Here is an 18,867-nt window from a genome sequence, read left to right as displayed (position 1 = left end):
TTTTGGTTTTGGAAACAGGTTCCTTTCTTTTGTTTGTTTGTTTGTTTGTTTTGAGATGGAGTCTTGTTCTGTCACCCAGGTTGGAATGCAGTGGCATGATCTTGACTCACTGCAACCTCCGCCTACTGGGTTCAAGCAGTTCTTCTGCGTCAGCCTCCCAAGTAGCTGGGATTACAGGCACGCCCCAGCACACCCGGCTAATAGTTTTATATTTTTAATGGAGATGGGACAGCACCATGTTGGCGAGGCTGGTTTCGAACTCCTGACCTCAAGTGATCAGCCCACCTTGACCTCCCACAGTGCTGGGATTACAGGTGCAAGCCACCGCTCTCTTGAGTATGAAAAGGGAAGGTGCTGGGATTACAGGCGTGAGCCACCACCTTCTTGAGTATGAAAAGGGAAGACCACAGGGAAGCAGGAGCAGATGCCAAGGTGAGATCTTGGAAAGAGACTAGAGCAACAGCAAGACTGCCAGCCCTCACCCTACCTTGGGGACTGGCTCCGCGTCGCTGATCTTGGAGGCAGAAGAGAAGGGAAATGGGGCTCAACCTGGGTAGGGTGTAGGTGGGAGGACAGGCAGAAGAGTGAGTCAGCTTTTAGAGACATCCAAGGCAATGACGGGAGTCCTGAGCCAGCAGAGCTGATGTGGACAGCAACCATGGCCCTCCCAAGGAGTGACTATGATTGAGTCAACTGCGTGCTTGCTGTGTGTGTCCACTTCTGCTGCACAGCTCTGTTGAGCATCACCTGATCTCCCTGGGTGGATTCCTGCCCTTTGTTTGTCAATGGTCCAGGACATTCCCTATAAGCCCCACTTGAAACAGAAGGGGAATCCTTGCCATCCAAGAAGTAGGGCTGGCATAAAGACGGGCGTTGCTCCTGGTCTCGGATTTACTAGGTAGAGGGGTAGAGTGGAGGCTTTTAGAGTTCCACCAGATCCTTACCCGCCACTGTGCTCACCCCCAACTGGGGTGAGTGTTGGCTGCTGACAGCTCACAGCTTCCCCCTTCTCCTACGTATTGCCCTTGGCCAAATGGGAGCTGCTTTGCCCAGGAGGTTTAACTCTTCACTTCCCTCTGGCAGCCTGCAGCCAGTGATTGACAGGTTCAGGGATATTAGAGGCATCTCCTTGTCATGGCAGGGTCAACTGACGTGCCCTTCATGCTTAGGCTCAGTGTGGGACTGTGCTGGTCTCCTGCAGAGACTGTATTCTTGCCCAGCTCTTTCCCCTGCCCTGTTCTGCTTTCTTCTCTCCTTTCTGTCCAAAGAGCCCTTCCATGTGCACCCAAATCCCCATTTCAGGCTCTGCGTCTAGCGAACCCCACCTAAAATAATGGGCTGATGGCATGTGCTGAACAAATTGTGGATCTGGCTGGACGCGGTGGCTCACATCTGTAATCTCGGCATTTTGGGAGGTAGAGGTAGGAGGATTGCTTGAGGGCAGGAGTTCAAAACTATCCTGGGCAACATAGCGAGACCCCTGTCTCTTAAAAAATAGAAAAATTAGCTGGGTGTGGTGGCACATGCCTGTAGTCCCAGCTACTCAGGAAGCTGAGGTAGGATTGCTTGAGCTCAGGAGGTAGAGGCTGCAGTGAGCTGAGACAGTGCCACTGTACTCCAACCTGGGCGACAGAACAAGACCCTGTCTCCAAAAAACAAACAAACAAACAAACTGTGGCTCTAACAGCAATGTAGCCCCATCCCACTGGGCTGTGTTAAGGGAAGAAGAGGTCTTGCCGGAGCTCTTTCTCCTCCCCTGGCAACTCCTGCTTTATGCCCACACCCACACAGGCGCACACTCCTCCCCGCACCCCCTCCCCACCATGCCTTCTCCTGCACAGCCGCTTCCCAGAGGAAGTGGGTTGAGGAATTCTGTCAACCTTGACACTTGATGATAGCCTTTTTCACTTCCAGTTGAGACCAAAAGAGAGGCTGCCCCAGCCTCACTCAACAAGGGACAGAGAGGTGCCTGGAAGTCTCTTGGTACCTGTTCCTGGCCCCGCCTGACTCTGTAGGGCTCTGTGCTGTGGAATCTGCGGGGGCACCACAGACAGACCTGCCAGGTTTGGGCCTGCTCAACCACTCGACCACATTCCACCGGCAGCCACAGTTTGTCTTGGCAAGGTCAGCCTCCAGGCCCAGCTCCAGGAAGGCCCTGGGGAGCAGCCCAGACAAACCAGCTTTCACCACAGAAGCCAACGCTGGCTGGGCTTGAGGCAGTGCCAGCCTGAGAGTGGCTGGAGCCTCCCCCACCCACCTAAAGGTGAACTCAGTTCTGGGCGAGGGGATGGGTGCGTGGAGGGGGCAGGCTCCTAGATGGGTGGAACCCACAGAGAGACAGCAAGGGCAGGAGCCAAGTCAGAGGGTTTTTCTTCCCTACACGAATCAGCCCTTCAGGAACTGGAGTCATGGAATGACTGCCCGGAGCCCCGGCAGCCTAGCCTGAGCCTCCTCCTCACACCCTGCCAGCTGAGGGTGCATCGGGGCAGCTCTCGCTCCCAGGCTGGCAGGAGAGGGGCAGGAGAGGCTGTGGGGAATGAAGATGCTGGGATGCTGAGCCCCAGGGAACAGCAAATCTGCTACTGGATGGCCAGCTTTCCTTCCTCTGTAAACGCTTGGCGCCTTCTCTCTCAAGGAATAAAATACTCAAGGATTGTATACAAACAAAACAGTCTTGTTTCTGTTCCCGCCCTGCTAGGCAGCCTCTCCTGCGTCTTTAGAGTCATGAATTCTCTTCCATTCTGTCTTCAGTGGGGGTCTCTAGACCCTCCCACCCATTCTGCTTGGCAGTCTCTGCAGCTCCAAAGCCAGGACCTCCTACCCTCTCTGTGCCCCGCTGCCAAGGTGAGGCAAGGAGGGGAGCTTTGAGCACCTTCGCCTTTGGAAGTGAGTGGTCGGGGCTCCTGAACAGAGGACTCACGAGGACTCTTCCGGATTTCCGACAGAGGGGACCCAGAACTAAGGAGACCAGCCGGGTTTGAATCTTAATGGTTAGAATGGAATGGTAAAAGATGGGTTAGAATCAAAGTAGAATGACTTAGTGAGAGATTAATTTGTGTTTGTTCGTGTGTTCTTCCCTTCACTGCTCCCAGAAGGTAGCTGAAGCCAGCATGGCAGTGTGAGATACTGAGGTGGTCTGTAGAAAGCCTCACTTCTCCAGGAGAAGCAGGGAAGGGCGAGGCCCAGTAAGTGCCTTCTTAGAGAGCAGTGCAGAGAGAGGAAGAGAGAGAAAGAGAAAATGGGCTCTGTGTTAATAATTGGTATACCCTGTATAAAGAATAAGGCCAGGCATGGTGGCTCATGCCTGTAATCCCAGCACTTTCGGAGGCCAAGGAGAGCAGATCACTTGAAGTCAGAAGTTCCAGATCAGCTTGGTCAACACAGTGAAATCTCATCTGTACTAAAAATACAAAAATTAGCCAGGCATGGTGGTGCGCGTCTGTAATCCCAGCTACTCAGGAGGCTGAGGCAGGAGAATCACTCGAACAACAACAACAAAAAAAGAATAATAATATATGGCCATTTACAATTAAACATATAATTAGCTAATGCAGTGGCTTAAAATTAGACATGTAATTAATGTAACTCAGCACATTAATGAAATAATGGAGAAAGTAATTTGATTACTTAATATATGTAGAAAAATATTTCATAAAATGTGGCATCTATTTATAATTTTCAAACATTTTTAGAAAATTAGGAATAGAAGGATATCTATAAACCAAACATGATGCTTAATGGTGAAATATTAAAAGTTTGCCCTCCAGAATCAGGAGCAAAACAAAGATGTCCACTCTCACTACTTCTATTCAACATTTTATTAGAGGTTGCAGCCAGTGCATTTAAGCAAGAAAAATAAGTAAAAATAAAAAAAAAAAGGACTGCAAGTGAAGAAATTAAACTGTCCTTTTTTGCAGATGCCATAATTATGTAGCTAAGAAAATCCAAGATAATCTAAGGATAAGTGGCTAAGCAAGATTGCTGGATACAAGGTAATTATACAAAAATCCATTGTGTTTCTGTATATTCACAACAAATAAATAAAATTAAGAAAATGATACTATTTATAATACCACAAAATGATCAAATAGAAATAAATGAAATATGTGTAAAACTTTCATACAGAAGTCTATAAAACATTATTAAGGGAAGTTTTAAAAGATCTAAATAAATGGAAGGATATACAATATTCATAGATTGGAACGCACAATATTTTAAAGACAGCAATTCTCCATTAATTAGCTTGTAAATTTAATGTAAACCCAATGAAAATCCAGCAGGCTTTTTTTTTTTTTTTTTTGGAGGTGGAATCTCGCTCTGTTGCCCAGGCTATGGTGCAGTGGTGCGATCTCCGCTCACTGCAACCTCTGCTTCCAGGGTTCAAGAAATTATCCTGCCTCAGTCTCCCGAGTAGCTGGGACTACAGGTGCATGCCACCAAGCCCGGCTAATTTTTTAGATTTTAGTAGAGATGGGGTTTCACTGTCTTGCTCAGGCTAGTCTCGAACTGCTGAGCTCAGGCAATCTGCCCGCCAGTTTGAAAAATAGAAATTAATAAACTGATTATAAAATTTGCATTGAAATGAAAAGGACAACATGTAGCTGGCATAATTATGAAGAACTAAGTTGAACAGCCGGGTATGGTGGCTCAAGCCTGTAATACCAGCACTTTGGGAGGCTAAGGCAGGAGGGTCACTTCAGGCCAGAAGTTCAAGACCAGCCTGGGTAACATAGTGAGGCCCTACATCTATAAAAAATTAAAACTAGGCCGGGCGCGGTGGCTCAAGCCTGTAATCCCAGCACTTTGGGAGGCCGAGACAGGCAGATCACGAGGTCAGGATATCGAGACCATCCTGGCTAACACGGTGAAACCCCGTCTCTACTAAAAAAATACAAAAAAACGAGCCGGGCGAGGTGGCGGGCGCCTGTAGTCCCAGCTACTCCGGAGGCTGAGGCAGGAGAATAGCGTGAACCCGGGAGGCGGAGCTTGCAGTGAGCTGAGATCCGGTCACTGTACTCCAGCCTGGGCGACAGAGCGAGACTCCGTCTCAAAAAAAAAAAAAAAAAAAAAAAAAATTAAAACTAAAAATAAAAAATTTTGAAAGGAAGAATTAAGTTGGATGACTTGCCATATTATATATCAAAACATACTATACATCTAAAGTTATTAAGATAATGTGGCATTGGTGTGAGGTAGATAAAATGATGAATGGATCAGAATAGAAAATCCAGAACAGACACACACATATATGAACATCTGATTTATAACAAAGACTTCAGTTCAATGAAGTGGGGGAAAATGTACTCATTTCAGTAAATAGTGCTGGGTCAATTGGCTATCCATATGAAAAAAATTAAATTTGATCTCTGGCTTACACTGTACACAAAAATAAATTTTAGTTGGATTGTGGACCTAAATATAAAAGCCAAAAACAAGACAAATTCTAAAATATCTTCTTGACTTTGGTGTAAGTGAAGATTTTAAAATTTATTTTATTTTAATTTAATTGAATTAATCAACTAATTTTTTTGAGATGGGGTCTCATTCTGTTGCCCAGGCTGTGGTGCGATCTCAGCTTACTGTAACCTCTGCCTCCTGGGTTCAAGGGATTCTCTTGCCTCAGCCTCCTGAGTAGCTGGGACTACAGGCATACGCCACCATGCCCAACTAATTTTTGTATTTTTAGTAGAGACGGGGTAGATGGGGTTTTATTATGTTGACCAGGCTGGTCTTGAAGAACTCCTGACCTCAAGTGATCCGCCCACCTTGGCCTCCCAGAATGCTAGGATTACAAGTATGAGCCACCGCATCCACTGAAGATTCGTTTAAAAGCATACAAAAGGGGAGGGGAAGCGTGAAGCAAAATAATAAAGAAATTAAAAGCATACAAGAAACACTAACCATAAAGAAAAGACTGATAACTTAGACTACATTCAATTAAGAAATTCTGGTTATCAGAAATCTAATGACTGGGCGTGTGGCTCACAACTGTAATCCCAGCACTTTGGGAGGCTGAGGCAGGTGGATTATTTGAGCCCAGGAGTTTGAGACCAGCCTGGGCAACATGGAGAAACTTGTCTCTACAAAACACACACACAAAAATTAGCCAAGTGTGGTGGTATGTGCCTGTGGTCCCAGCTACTCTGGGAGCTGAAGCAGGAGGATCACTTGAGCCAGCAGGCTGAGGCTGCAGTGAGCTGTCATTGCGCCACTGCACTCCAGCCTAGGTGACAGGGCAAGATCCTGTCTCAAAAAAAAAAAAAAAAAAAAATCTCATAATGAAGGCAGGCGTGGTGGCTTACGCCTGTAATACCAGCACTGTGGGAGTCTGAGGCAGGAGTATCACTTGAGCCCAGGAGGTTGAGACTAGTCTGGGCAATATAGTGAGACCTCCATCTCTTACCCCTCAAAAATTAGCCACATGTGGTACCTGTAGTCCCAACTACTCAAGTGGCTGAGGCAGGACAGTTGCTTCAGCCCAGCAGTTCGAGGCTACAGTGAGCTATGATTGTGTCACTGCACTCCAGCCTGAGTGACAGAGCGAAACCCTGACACACACACACACACACACACACACACACACGAGAGAGAAGAGAAGGGGAGCATGGGAGGAGTGATAAGAGGATCCTAGGTCCATATTTGTGGTCGATGCCTCGCACCCATCAGGACTCTCACGTTGAAGGTCTTCTTGTGAACAGCCAAATTCTAGGCTGGTGGCTCCAAGGAGGTGGCCCATTCCCTTCCATCATCCAGTGGGTGTTGTTACTACCACTGAGGTGGTAGCAGAGGAGGGAGCTGTGGACAGGGTGGGGAAGGCAGCTGCCCCAGGATAAGCAGTTAAGAGCTTCGGGGAATCACTAACTGTGAAGACCTAGTCTCTCCTCGGGTAGAAAGACACTGTGAACTGTGAACTTTTTCCTATTTGGAAAAGTTCTCCTAGAGAAGTGAAAAGAGACTTTGGGGACCATTTGAACCATTTCAAATATGTCCAGTGCTTGCTTCAATCCAAAGTTGGTCATGTGGGTAGGGAAATAGACCTTGGATATCACTCTGGCAAAAAACTTCTAGTCTGTCTTCAAGGGCATACAGATTTATTGCTTTAGGTTTCACAGTTCCATCCACGATCCACCTGGAACTGATTTTTGTGTATGGTGTGAGGTAGAGGTCAAATGCAATTTTTGCATATGACTATCCAATTAACCCAACACCATTTTCTTTTTTGAGAGATGGGGGTCTCACTTGTTGCCCAGGCTGGCCTCAAACCCCTGGGCTCAAGCAATCCTCCTGTCTCAGCCTCAGCCTCCCAAGTAGCTGCCTGGGCTCTGACATCTTTTTTTTTTTTGAGATGGAATCTTGCTCTGTAGCCCAGGCTGGAGTGCAGTGGCATGATCTCGGCTCACTGCAAGCTCCACCTCCCAGGTTCACACCATTCTCCCACCTCAGTCTCCCAAGTAGCTGGGACTACAGGCGCCCGCCACCATGCCCGGCTAATTTTTTTGTATTTTTTTAGTAGATACGGGGTTTCACTGTGTTAACCAGGATGGTCTCTATCTCCTGACCTCGTGATCCACCCGCCTCGGCCTCCCGAAGTGTTGGGATTACAGGCGTGAGCCACCATGCCCGGCCTAACATCTTATTTTTTTAAAAGACCATCCTTTCCATACTGCACAGCAATTTCCATTTCTCTAGGAGATTTTTCTTTTTGGAAGAAGTTAAAAGTCTCTGCCAATACGGGCAGGGGGCAGGGAGAATGATATTTTGCAGAATGGTCAGCAGAGGGCTGGTGAAAGCTGCTGCCTGGCTTCTCTTGAGCCAGTGAGACCTGTCTATAGCAGGTCCTGTCGGAGCCAAAATGTAGCCCCAGAAGCTCTCTGGTCCGCAGGGTCAGATGCAAAATGCAGCAGCCTGGTTCTGCTGGAAAACATTTGCAAGAGGAAAGCAGAGGACTTAGTGGAGACGCACTCTCTCCGAAGGGTGAGCAGTCAAGGGTCTGATGCCCATTCTACTCCCACCCCCATTACAAGCCTGGGGGTGGGCTGATACTGAGAAGGACCCCTTTGTCATCTGGCATCTTGGTACTTCAACTAGAAATAGCCTGGGCAGTTTCTGTCACCTGGTCCCAGGTAGAGGTGGGATCTGCAGATAAAGAAAAAATCCATGCCCACTCCAAACTTACTTTAAGTAGAAAAAACCATCTTCCCTTTGATGACTGTCAGGGACCACCTCCAGGTGTGTGCCCCACCCACATCCCCTCATCTTTACCTCCTCTCTGTACACCTGATTCCAACTGTCAGCTCCTGCTTCTCTTTGTCTGAGTGTTTTCCCTAGCTACTGGACTGTTTTACCACCTGTGGGGAAGACTGGAGAAGTGCCAGAAAGCTAGTGCTGCCCTCCCACTCCATCCAGAAGCCCTAACCGCTGACTGATGAGAACTGGTGTATAACTACCCCAACTGCCTCGCTCCTCAGGTGCAAAATTCCTGAGGTATGCATTTTATAGCCTCCCAGAGTTCCCAGCTGGGATTAAGCTTCAGAAAGGCGAAGTAGCGTCACAGTAGTAGCGTGCTCAGTAGCACTCTGTATTGGGCTTCCTTCTCTCTGCTGCCTCCCTTCCCTGCTCCCCTGACTGGTGCCTTCTGGGATTGCGGCCCAAATAAACCATCTGGACCCACCTCCTGTCCCAAGGTCTGCTGCTGGGAGAACTGAAACAAAGACAACTTCCATTCCAGGTGAATGATCCCACCCTGACCAATATTCACATAGGAATTGGAGCTAAGGTTAGGATTTTCATCACTGGCCTGGGATATCCGGGCTCTGTAGGGATGAATGCCAACAAGTGAATCAATTCTACTTGTGTGCAAGGTCTCAGGACTGAGCTAAACTAAGACCTGGTCATTTGATAGCATTTATTGGGTAGTGGGTCTCCGCTACAGATTTATGTAAGCTCAAGGCCAAGTTTCTGTCACTCGGCTTAATGTCATCTTCAGACTGAGGATTGCTGGTGCTATTCAGAAAGGAACCTCTTTTGACTACAGAATGTGGGAAGTCCAGAAAGGTGTTCCATTTGCAAGGCCCAGAAGATGCCCCAGTTGCTTTGTAGAAGGTGTCACAGACCCAGACACAGGCCCAGGTTTGCTGGCGGGCCCGTCTTGTACTGACTCATGGTCAGCAGTTTGACTTGCTGATTTATAGACTATAAGAAGGCCTGGTGTGATATTGACTTGGCTAATAGTTTTCATCTCAAGTAACAACTGTGATCGGTAGCTTTGTTCAAAATGATTCTGTGATCATGGTGGTTTTGTGGCATAGCAGAAGCTGTTGGTGTCCTGTCCACATCACCTCAGATTACTGTCCCAGAATTTGCCAACAATATTCTACAACAAAACCTAACTGGTGATTTATTCCTCCGTGTAGGTGGGAGGGGCTGGCCAGAAACACTAAAGGGTTAATTTCCTGGAAGCACCCCTCAGCTCACAGATGGAAAAAAAAAAATGTTATATTAGTTTGCTTGGGCTACCATAACAAAATACCATGGACTGGGTGGCTTAAACCACAGAATTTTGTTTTCTTACAGTCCTAGAGGCCGGAAGTCACAGGCCAAGGTGCCAGTTGATTTGGTTCCCAGTGAGGGCTCTCTTCCTGGTTTGCAGATGGCTGCCTTCTCTGTGTCCTTACACGATAGAAAGAGAGCACTCTGGTGTCTCTTACTCCTCTTATAAGAGCACCAATTCTATTGGATCAAGACTCTACTCTGATGACCTCGTACAGTCTTAATCACCTCCTTAAAGGCTCCATCCTCAATACAGTCACGTGGGAGGTTAATGCTTCAACATATGGATTTTAGGGAGGCACAATCCAGGCCACTGCAAACATGGTAACTGATTAGCTATGTCTGCTGTGGATGAAGGAAAAGGACAGTGTGGACTCAAACGGTGGCTTGAGCAGCATTGTGGGATTGTTAGGGATAGACATCATGTCTCATTTATATCCACCATGGCACCTGACCCATCCTAGGAACCAGAGTGTGACCACTATCCAGTTACCACCTGTGTCCAGTGCAGATTAGAACTTTGCAGGGCCTCAGCTGGGAGGGCCCTGGGCAACAGGAGCTGCTCAGAGCCAAATAAAGCAGGGCGTGGGTTTTGGTGCTCTGAGCTGGAGGCCACGCAAGCACTGAGAATGGGGCAGGATGACCAGAAAGCAGCATGACCTCTTGCCCTGTGTCCAGGAGAGATGAATCCCAGGTGCTGGCCAAGAACACCAGAGAAAGAAGTGGAGGATTCTGAAAGACAAGACCAGCCCATCTGCCCTGGCAAGTGTGCCTGTCCAGGTTGCATTTGCAGGTCATGGACGCATGGGTTGAGAGGGCCAGGGTGTCCAGAGGCCAGAGGCCAGGAGAATGGCCAGGAAAAGAAAGAGGAAAGCCTGAGGCCTGGGGCTAGATACGGGGCTCACTGGATCATAGGCCAAAAAAGTGGCTTTCAGGGTCAGACAGCTAGCCAATCATCCAGGGGACATATCTCAGGGGAAAACTGGGACTCATCCTAGAGGGGTGGGTGGTGGAGTGAATGGGCATAGGAATCTTGCCTCCTTACCCTCCTTCCACCCAAACTCTGAGACAGGTGAGCCATAAGGTGCCTAGGCCTGGGGGCGGTAGGGTGGGATGGGGTTGGGGTGTGGCTCAGATAAACAGCCCTGGAAACCACAAGCTGCCCCACCCAGCCCAGGCATGACCCTGCAGCCTCTGTGTTGGATTGGATCTAATTTCTGAGCCTCTGTACATTTGGGTCAAATTTGGTTTGGTCTGTCCTGGTTCTCAGCAATGTCTGGACAACCACCACTTTGGTCCTGACCAGAGAGCTGGGCGACTGAGTCCTCAGTGGCCCTATTATGCTCCCAGGCAGAGCTCAGGCCTGCTAGCCTGCTCCCCCTCCCCTAACAGTCCCCAAGAACAGACGTGGGGCAGGGAATACTTGCGTAGTCAAACTCTGGGGCTGTTTAAAAAGCCCAAGGCGCAAGAGGGCTCCCGGGGGCAGGGTTTGGAGCTGCCCCTAGAGCTGCTGAATGGCTGCTGAGAAAAGCAAACTCACACCAAGGAGGCAGGTGAGAGGCCGGGCGGGCACCACCTGCATCTGGTTTATTGTTCTGTTTTCTCCAAACTTAGCAGAGCAGAATGTGAGGCCACCTGGGGGGCAGCTGGGCCCACTGCATGGGGCCAGCCAGAGTCATTGTGAGTGTGTGGGCCAGAGTCCATGAGACATCCAAATACAGGAGGCCTGGCACCCCGTCTTCTGCCTCCTCCATGCCCAAAGCCCCCACAGGGAGGCATGATGCGGCAAGCATGAGAGTGCAGGTCTCAAAGGAAGTGGGGGCAGCTGCGGGGTGAAGCAGCTGTTGGAAGCTCCATGGGAGCCTGGGCAGGCCTCCCCAGGCTGTGGGGCGCCGCCCTTTCGCTGCACAGAAGTTGGGATGTTGGGCCACTTGAGATGGGTCAGATGCAAACAGGACCTTTCCAGGTCACTTCTCCCTGAGCTGTCCTTTTTCCCACAGTCCCCACCCCATGCTCCCCTCACCCGACATCCCTTGTCTGCACAAGATCCATCTCTTTCAGAGGAACCAAGACCCAGACAGTGAGGCCCAGAATCCCAGCACCTCCCTGGGATGCTCTCCTGCCAAGAGCATCTGCACAGTGCTGGGGCTTCTGACCACCCCAAGACAGGGAGGCGAGAGAAGCCTGTGGGGCTACTAGCGGGAGGCTTGAGCATGGGGTGAAGGCCCCTCCCCGTTCCGCTCACAGGCTGAGGTCTGCCCATGGCCCCGGCCCTGCATCTGTCTGTGCCACCATCCAGGGTGTGGCTGTGAATCCCAGAGGGACCTCCAGTCCGGGCTCCATGGGAACAACAGCTGCAGACCTGGTGGGGCGAGAGAGGGAGAGAAGAAGGTCGGGGAGGAAGGCTGGCTGCCAGGGGACACGAAGCCACTTCTCTCTACCCGGTCAGCTTGGGTTACTGGGGTGGGCTATGTACCTCAGAAAGCTGTCTGGATGGGCCCTGGGGAGGAAGACCTGGACCCCAGCTCCCCAGCCCTGTGGGGCTGCTAGCGGGGAGGCTTGAGCATGGGATGAAGGTGTTTAGAGAGCAAGCCCATCTCAGGGCCAGGTGGGGCGCAGGAGGCCAGACCCAGCCAGAGACCTACCATAATTAGGAGTATGCCAGGCCCTGAAGCCCCCGGGCTGGAGAGTGGAACTTGTCAGAATCCTCAAAAGACTGGTCTGCAAGAGTCAAGGAGAAAGGAGCCATAAGCCATGTGCCACCCGGGGAGCCACCTGCCTGTCACTCTCTGGGCTGAAGACAGCAGGCAGGCGATATAACACTTTCTGAAGGCAGTCAGCCATCCCTAGCTCTGGCCCAGGGCAGCACTGCAGATCAGGGATGAGGGGTGCCTCTCAGATGCTCAGGGGATGCAGCCCACGCCCTTGCTCCCTACCTCCCTCAAGACAGAGACAACCCCAGGCTCCTTCTCCCAGGGTGGCCTCCTTCAGAGGGCCCATCTGCTTCCTCAAGCACATGGACATGTACCAGGGCAGAAAAGGAAAGAGGCCAGCCTCTAGGAGTACTGACTGACATACCCACAGCAGCATCCTGTCTGCCTCCCCAACCTATGAAATTAATCACTCCACCACTCCCCACCCCTGCCTGACTCCCTCCCATGCTTCTCCTTGCTGGCAGGAGAAATCGGTGACCCTCTGTTCTCTCCATTCCTCACATTCTAAGCTCCAGACACACCTAAGAAAAAATATCCAAAACTTGGAAATAAGTGTATCGGTGTATCCTTTCGAAGTCAACCTAGAACATTATCAAATAAGCCCACCTTAAGAGTCATCTTATTCTGGGGCATGTGACGTCTTTTGACTTCACGCTACTGGCTAGGGCCCAGGCTTTGCTCATTGGATGGATGTTCACTTGGAGGAGGCTGAGAAATGGCAGATGATTTCTCATTGGTAGAAAAGACAATCCCCAGGGGAAGGTTACAAGTTTATTGCTCTGTAGAAGCAGTTTGCAGCCAGCAATCTTATTTCAGCCCTCCTTGTTTTACTGGCTTCAGTCTCTCACCGTCTACTTTAAGCTGCTTTGTCATCCTGTTATGTCCCTCATTAATGAGTTAAATAAATCGTTGGCATATATTTGTATGTTATGTTTTTATGTATTTATTTATTTCTGAGACAGAGTCTTGCTCTATTGTCCAGGCTAGCCAGACTGGAGTGCAATGGCGCAATCTCGGCTCACTGCAGCCTTGACCTCCTGGGCTCAAGTGATCCTCCCACCTCATCCTCCCAACTGGCTGGGACTACAGGCATATGCCACCACACCCAGCTCATTTTTGTATTTTTTTTTAGAGATGAGGTTTCGCCATGTTGCCCAGGCTGATCTTGAACTCCTGACCTCAAGTGATCTGCCCACCTCGGCCTCCTAAGGTGCTAGGATTACAGGTGTGAGCCACTGTACTCGGCCATGTTAAGTTATTAATGTTTTGAACGTGGGCTTCAAATCTCTGTCTTCCCACCCCCACACCTTTGGCCCAAGGTCTTCTCTATCTAGGGCATTCCTCCCCAACTAAGGACCCCTGCCTCCTTCTTCAAACCCTGCTTGGGCAAGTCCTTCCCTGAAGATGGGCTACCCTCTACCCTCTGGATGGGTCACCTAGCAGCTCCCTTGGCCGCCCGCCCTCCCTGGCACAAAAGTCTGTTATTATTTGAGTCACCATCACAGGCCTGCCTGAGCTGTGCAGAGGAGGGTCCCTGGTGGGAAGGGGCCCTATTCTGTGTGCAGGGCAGGCATTAGCACAGTTCTCAGAAGTTTCTGGGCTGCACCTAGTTGCTCTGACTGCCCCCAGAACAGTTGATTCTGCGGGACGCCGCGGACATGTATCATCCTTAGTTGTTCTCCCAGGCCCTGAGCTTTCCCACCCTCTTTCCAGTGTCCCCGGACTCTCATACAGGGACCCTGGAGCACAGAGGCTCCATAGAGCATTGTCCACAGCCCCCTCCCCTGCCTCAGCCTGGTGGCTGCCCCACCTGCCCCTGCCTTGGATTTGGAGATGGCTCTGGGGCCCAAGACACTGGCCTTGCTCTTGTGACAGGCATCCCAGCCTGATCAGCCCCCACATCAGGCTGAGGAAACGATGAGGGTGTCTCTTCCTGCATCTCAAGGTCATTCCTCAGAAACTAATCTCAAGATGCTCTTAGAAAAACACATTTTTGTGCTCAAATAAATTTGCATCTCCTGTTTCCTAGAAGGTTCACAATGTACCCTGGCACATGAAAAGCTCTGACAAATTCTTCAATAGCCACTTACGTAATTTCAACACTGATTCTTTCCTAACTAAGCTCTGTTGCTCTGACCCATTATTGCCTTGGGGAATACTCAATAGGATGTGCTCTAACCCAACCCCTTCCAGATCAGTGCCCCACAAACTGCACTGCAGCCTTCTGTGTGGGTGTGAACGGTGCCCTTCTGACGCATATATTCATTCAATAATTCGACTATTTATTAAGCACCTGCTGTGTGCCAGATTGAGTCCTAGGGGATCCCGTGGAAGCATCCCTTAGCCAGATAAGAAAACACCTGTAAGCCTCTTAGGGAAGACACTGGCCCCAGCCCCCACTATCCCCATACACAAGGATCTGTTCCGCCCCACCCACATCCTGTTGCCCCTCCTTTTCCACAGCCTGTCCCTTCCTCTGTCCTCCCAGTGAGTTTCCAATCACCACTTGGATAGGAAAGGTTCTGCTGGTTCAAAGGTTCTGCTGCATGTGAGTAAAGTGAGGGAACAGCCATTTCAGGAATGGGATGTGGGAAGATGACTTGGTCTCAAGTCCTAATCTGTACAATGTGGTGAGGGAAGCTGGGCTAAGCCTCGTCTAAGGTCAGTCGCCTTCCATCTTCAACGACCCAGTCCCTCACAGTGGTGTGTGCTACCCTCTGGTGGACACAGGGAGGCACAGGTACAGGCGTGCAGCCCACCAGCTCCGAGGGTCTTTGCTCTGGGCTCAGCTGGATGGGGATGGGGTGTTGGGGTAATTTCTAGACCTCATCAATTGTGATTTGAGTCTCTTTCCCTCGGCCAAGTGGTCAACTGAGAGCATCCAGAGTGGCGACCATCCCAGGCTGGGAGGCCAGGGGAGTGGGGGCCAGAGGCCAGCAGAGCTACCTGCTCTGTCCTCCAAGAAGAGCTGGTCAGCCAGCATGAGGCACTGGTGAGATGCGGATGGAGTGGGCCCCTCTAGCCCAGCTGCTCCACAAGGGCCCCTCCTTCCTGCCACAGTGAGGCAGGGTGGATCACTCACCTGGAAGCCCTTCTCCGTGGGCTCTGGGGCAGGCCTGGGGTGGGGAGCTTGGGGGGCGCAGCACGGGGGCGAAGGCGCTCCTCTGTTTGACGGCGGAGATCATGTTGACAGGCGAGAAGGAGAAGACGCTGGTGGTGGGGGCAGCGGCCGGGAGGGACATGGAGGAGGCAGCCGCCAGCGGGGGGCTAGAGGGCATGACTCCGGGGCGGGGCGGGGAGGGGCAGGCGCAGCAGGGAAGGCGGTGGGAGACACAACAGGGAGACAGCACCAGAGTGAGCAGCTTGGCTGGGGCCCCACGTGGGCTGCTGACCCAGGTACCAGGCTCAGACCTCACTGGGAGCTGTGAGGGTCCTGGGCCAGCCCTGCCTTCTCAAGGGTTCTGAAGACCTTTTCTCGGGGCTGGGGATGACAGGGCCAGACCAGGTTAAGACAAAAGCAAAACCAGAACATTCAATAAAACCAAACAGTGGGAGGTAACCCCCAAAAATGAGATGAGCAACAGCTGGACCACTTCAGGATTTCTGCTGAAAACCCCTGGGATTCTGAGATGCTAGGAAACATTTATGAGCCTTGGGGTGACAAGGCTAGAGTCATAGTTCAGGAGTCACAGAAGAGCTGGACCAAGTAGTCAGGGATGAAGTTTGGGGGAACACACAGGCTCCTGTTATAAGCCTCTCTGTCCAACATCGCAAACAGCACTCCAACTTCCTCCTCAAATATGCTCTCCTTGCCAATGTCCCCTATGTTCCTCTCTCCCTCTCCCACCTCCCCCTGCACCCTGGGGCACTTTGTTTCCTTACAGCTTAATGCAGGTCCTTGTCATCTCCAGCCTGGGCCCTGGGGGGGTCTCCTGAATCTCCCACTTCCAGCTGGTCAATTTAAAGCAAAGTGCAGGGATCTACATCCTCAGATCTTCCCCCAGCCACCTAGACTATGGCTTGCCTTCCTGGGAATGGCAAGGGAGCCTCCTGCACACAGGCTTTGCCTGCCCCCTCTTCCTGCAGCCTCCTTTCCTGGGGGCTCAGGCCCAGGGCATCGCTGGATCCCACCTTTCTACATTCTCATCTGAAACCAATTCCCTGCCTCTCTCCTGTAAAGACTGGTAGGGCTGTGATTTGAGTATTGTCCAGGCAGCAGGCAGTGGGGTTGGTGGGGCTTCCTGGAAGAAAGCAATAGCCTGAGAAGGCTGCCTTTGGCATCAGAGGACCCTCCTACTTCCCTTGATACAATAATGCCTTCAACAGCTGCCCCTCTTCCAAATGTCCTCAGCCTCATCTCCTTTAAGACAATAGTCACTGCCAGCTGGAGAGGCCCCCAGAGCCTGATGAAGGACTTGAGACCAATGCCAGAAAATGTACTATAGCTCTCAATGCCCAGGGCTCACAGCCACATTTTGCACCTTGGGTAGGTAGTGTGGGGAGTAGTGTGGGTAGTGCGAGTCATTCCAGGGTTCCTGGTGGCTGAAGCAGAAGAACAAAGAGAGACCCAAACAAACAGCCCCTGAGTCTCTGGCTGGGACAGTTCTGATGTCATTCCAGGAATGTTCTGGGAAACTCAATGAGAATGACATCCCTTGGAGTTGGGCCACAAAGCACCTTGAACGTAGGGGGTGAAAGGGTAAGCCTTCGTCAAGACAGTATCATGAAATGGGACCAACCCTCGCTCAAGCCCACTGTGTCTCCAGCTGACGCTGGGTTTAAGCAGCTCTAGAATTCTTGATTTTCTTGCTGAATCGGAAGACCCCAGGTGGGCTGGCTTCTTCACACTGGGGCAGTGTGTTCCTCTACTGTTGACCACAGTGTATGTGCGGGAAGGAACTCATGCTCCAGGCCCCACTAGTGTTGGCCCAAGGGGAAAGCTTCAAAACCAAGGGGACGCCCACAGAGAGGTTGTGAGGGTACTGCCCCAGAACTGAAGGGAAGGAGGAGCAGTCAAGCCTGGCCTGAGCAAAGAGCCAGCGGCCTTGGGAGGGATGCCAGAGGGCCATGGCCTATGCGGACTCTGGCTTTTGGGGCCTTGGGTCCCAGAAGTTGAGCCCAAGCCAGAGAGGGCCAAGATCAAGCCTTCAGCCAGAAACAGCAGCAGGCAGGACACATGCCCTGCAAGGAAAGCCAGGCTGGTGGACAGACAGTGCAGTCTCGGCAATGGCAAATATGGGACATGGAGAGGGGAGGGTACCACGGGCAAAGCCAAGACCAGTTCCTTCTGGGACAACCTTCACTACTTCTCCAGCTCTGCAGGGTCGCCTGGGACTTCAGGCACTACCTCTCTTATGATTGATAGGGAGGCTTCTTGCACATGACAGGAGTGGGGGGATCCCCCAAGCCCTGGGCTTTGCATACAGTGGGTGCTTTATAAATGTCTGTTGAATAGCTAAGCTAAAAAGACCTGTGAACTTACTGATCTGGAACTTGATGTTGGAAGAGTCTTGAGGGCAGTGTAAAATGACAAGGCATCAAAGCCGTTCGGAATGTCACTCACTCATGACACGCAGACATTACCTGTCCACCCAGCTCTGAGCTCCCCACTCTAAGAAGCCAGATGGGACGTGGTCAGCGCCCACAGTCAGGGCTGGGACTCCGAAATTAAACACTGGCGCTTTAGGCACAGTGGCACATTCAGATCCGAGATCAACCTTTAGCAGGGGGTGGAATTGACCCTATTTGACTGTGAGGAAACAAGTTCAAATAACTTGCTGAATGCCCAGCAGCTCCTGATTTGGACACTGAAACTCAAATTCTGTCTGATCACACAGAATTCGCTCGCTCTGCCGGACGACATCACAGGGACCACATCCTCCCCACGACCACCTGGCCTCTGGAGACCTGGGGGCTGGGGGCGGCTGGAAGCTGGCTTCCCTCGAGCCCTGAGTTTCCTTAGGCTTCCGGCAGGCGGCGCCAGCCTCCTCCCCAAGTCCCAGCGCGAGATGGGAAGGGGGCGGTGTCCCAGGTTTCAGATGGGCGCCCGCCTCCCATTAAAGCCCACTTCAGGGGGACTGGAGGCCTAGAAGCGATGTGCGTAACGGATCGGCAAAGAAGGCTAAAGAACTCTGGCCCCAGAACCCCGGGATGTGCAGCCTAGGGGTGGGGTTGAGGTCCCGCGATAGGGGAGGTCCTAGGCGGGGACGGTGGGCCTAGCCCCGAGGGCTGAGCCAGGGTGGACTCTCACGGCGTCCCGCGCCTCAATCCGTGGGCGGGGGCGGGGCTGAGCTCCGTTCCGCTCCCCGGTCCCAGCCCTTCCCTTGCCGGCGGGGGACACTCACTGGCGAAAGGCGAGGTGGCGGTGGAGCCATTGAGGAAGCTGGGGGACCCAGGCACGCCGAGGCCGGCCACTCCCGGCGCTCCGTAGCCGCCCAGGCCAGCTCCGAGGCCGCTGCCGTAGCCGCTCTGCTGCGAGCCGGGGCTGGGCGCGAACCCGCGGGGAGACGCGCTGCTGCAGCTGCGCGCATAGCCTGCGAGAGAGAGCGCGGCCGTCAGGGAGCAGCGCCGGCCGGGGAGGGACGGTGGCGGGGCCTGAGGACGG

The 18,867-nt window shown here is 51.7% G+C and overlaps 1 protein-coding gene across 1 annotated transcript in view; it reads right to left on the bottom strand.

Moving 5' to 3' along the window:
- Positions 1–11,085: 11,085 nt before the first annotated feature.
- The window catches only part of EBF4 (EBF transcription factor 4), a 73,342-nt gene continuing 65,560 nt past the window's right edge, over positions 11,086–18,867 (bottom strand). The window contains exons 14-17 of the mRNA XM_017872556.1: positions 18,608–18,796; positions 15,346–15,543; positions 12,195–12,270; positions 11,086–11,911 (exon numbers count right to left, since the gene is read on the bottom strand). Of these exons, the coding sequence (XP_017728045.1) occupies positions 12,200–12,270; positions 15,346–15,543; positions 18,608–18,796 (458 nt within the window). The 3' untranslated portion in view covers positions 11,086–11,911; positions 12,195–12,199. The remainder of the gene's footprint in view (positions 11,912–12,194; positions 12,271–15,345; positions 15,544–18,607; positions 18,797–18,867) is intronic.

Source organism: Rhinopithecus bieti, unplaced genomic scaffold, assembly GCF_001698545.2.
Source record: "Rhinopithecus bieti isolate Rb0 unplaced genomic scaffold, ASM169854v2 scaffold_7580, whole genome shotgun sequence".
In the NCBI taxonomy this organism is placed as follows: domain Eukaryota; kingdom Metazoa; phylum Chordata; class Mammalia; order Primates; family Cercopithecidae; genus Rhinopithecus; species Rhinopithecus bieti.
This window is presented reverse-complemented; position numbering and strand designations above follow the sequence as displayed.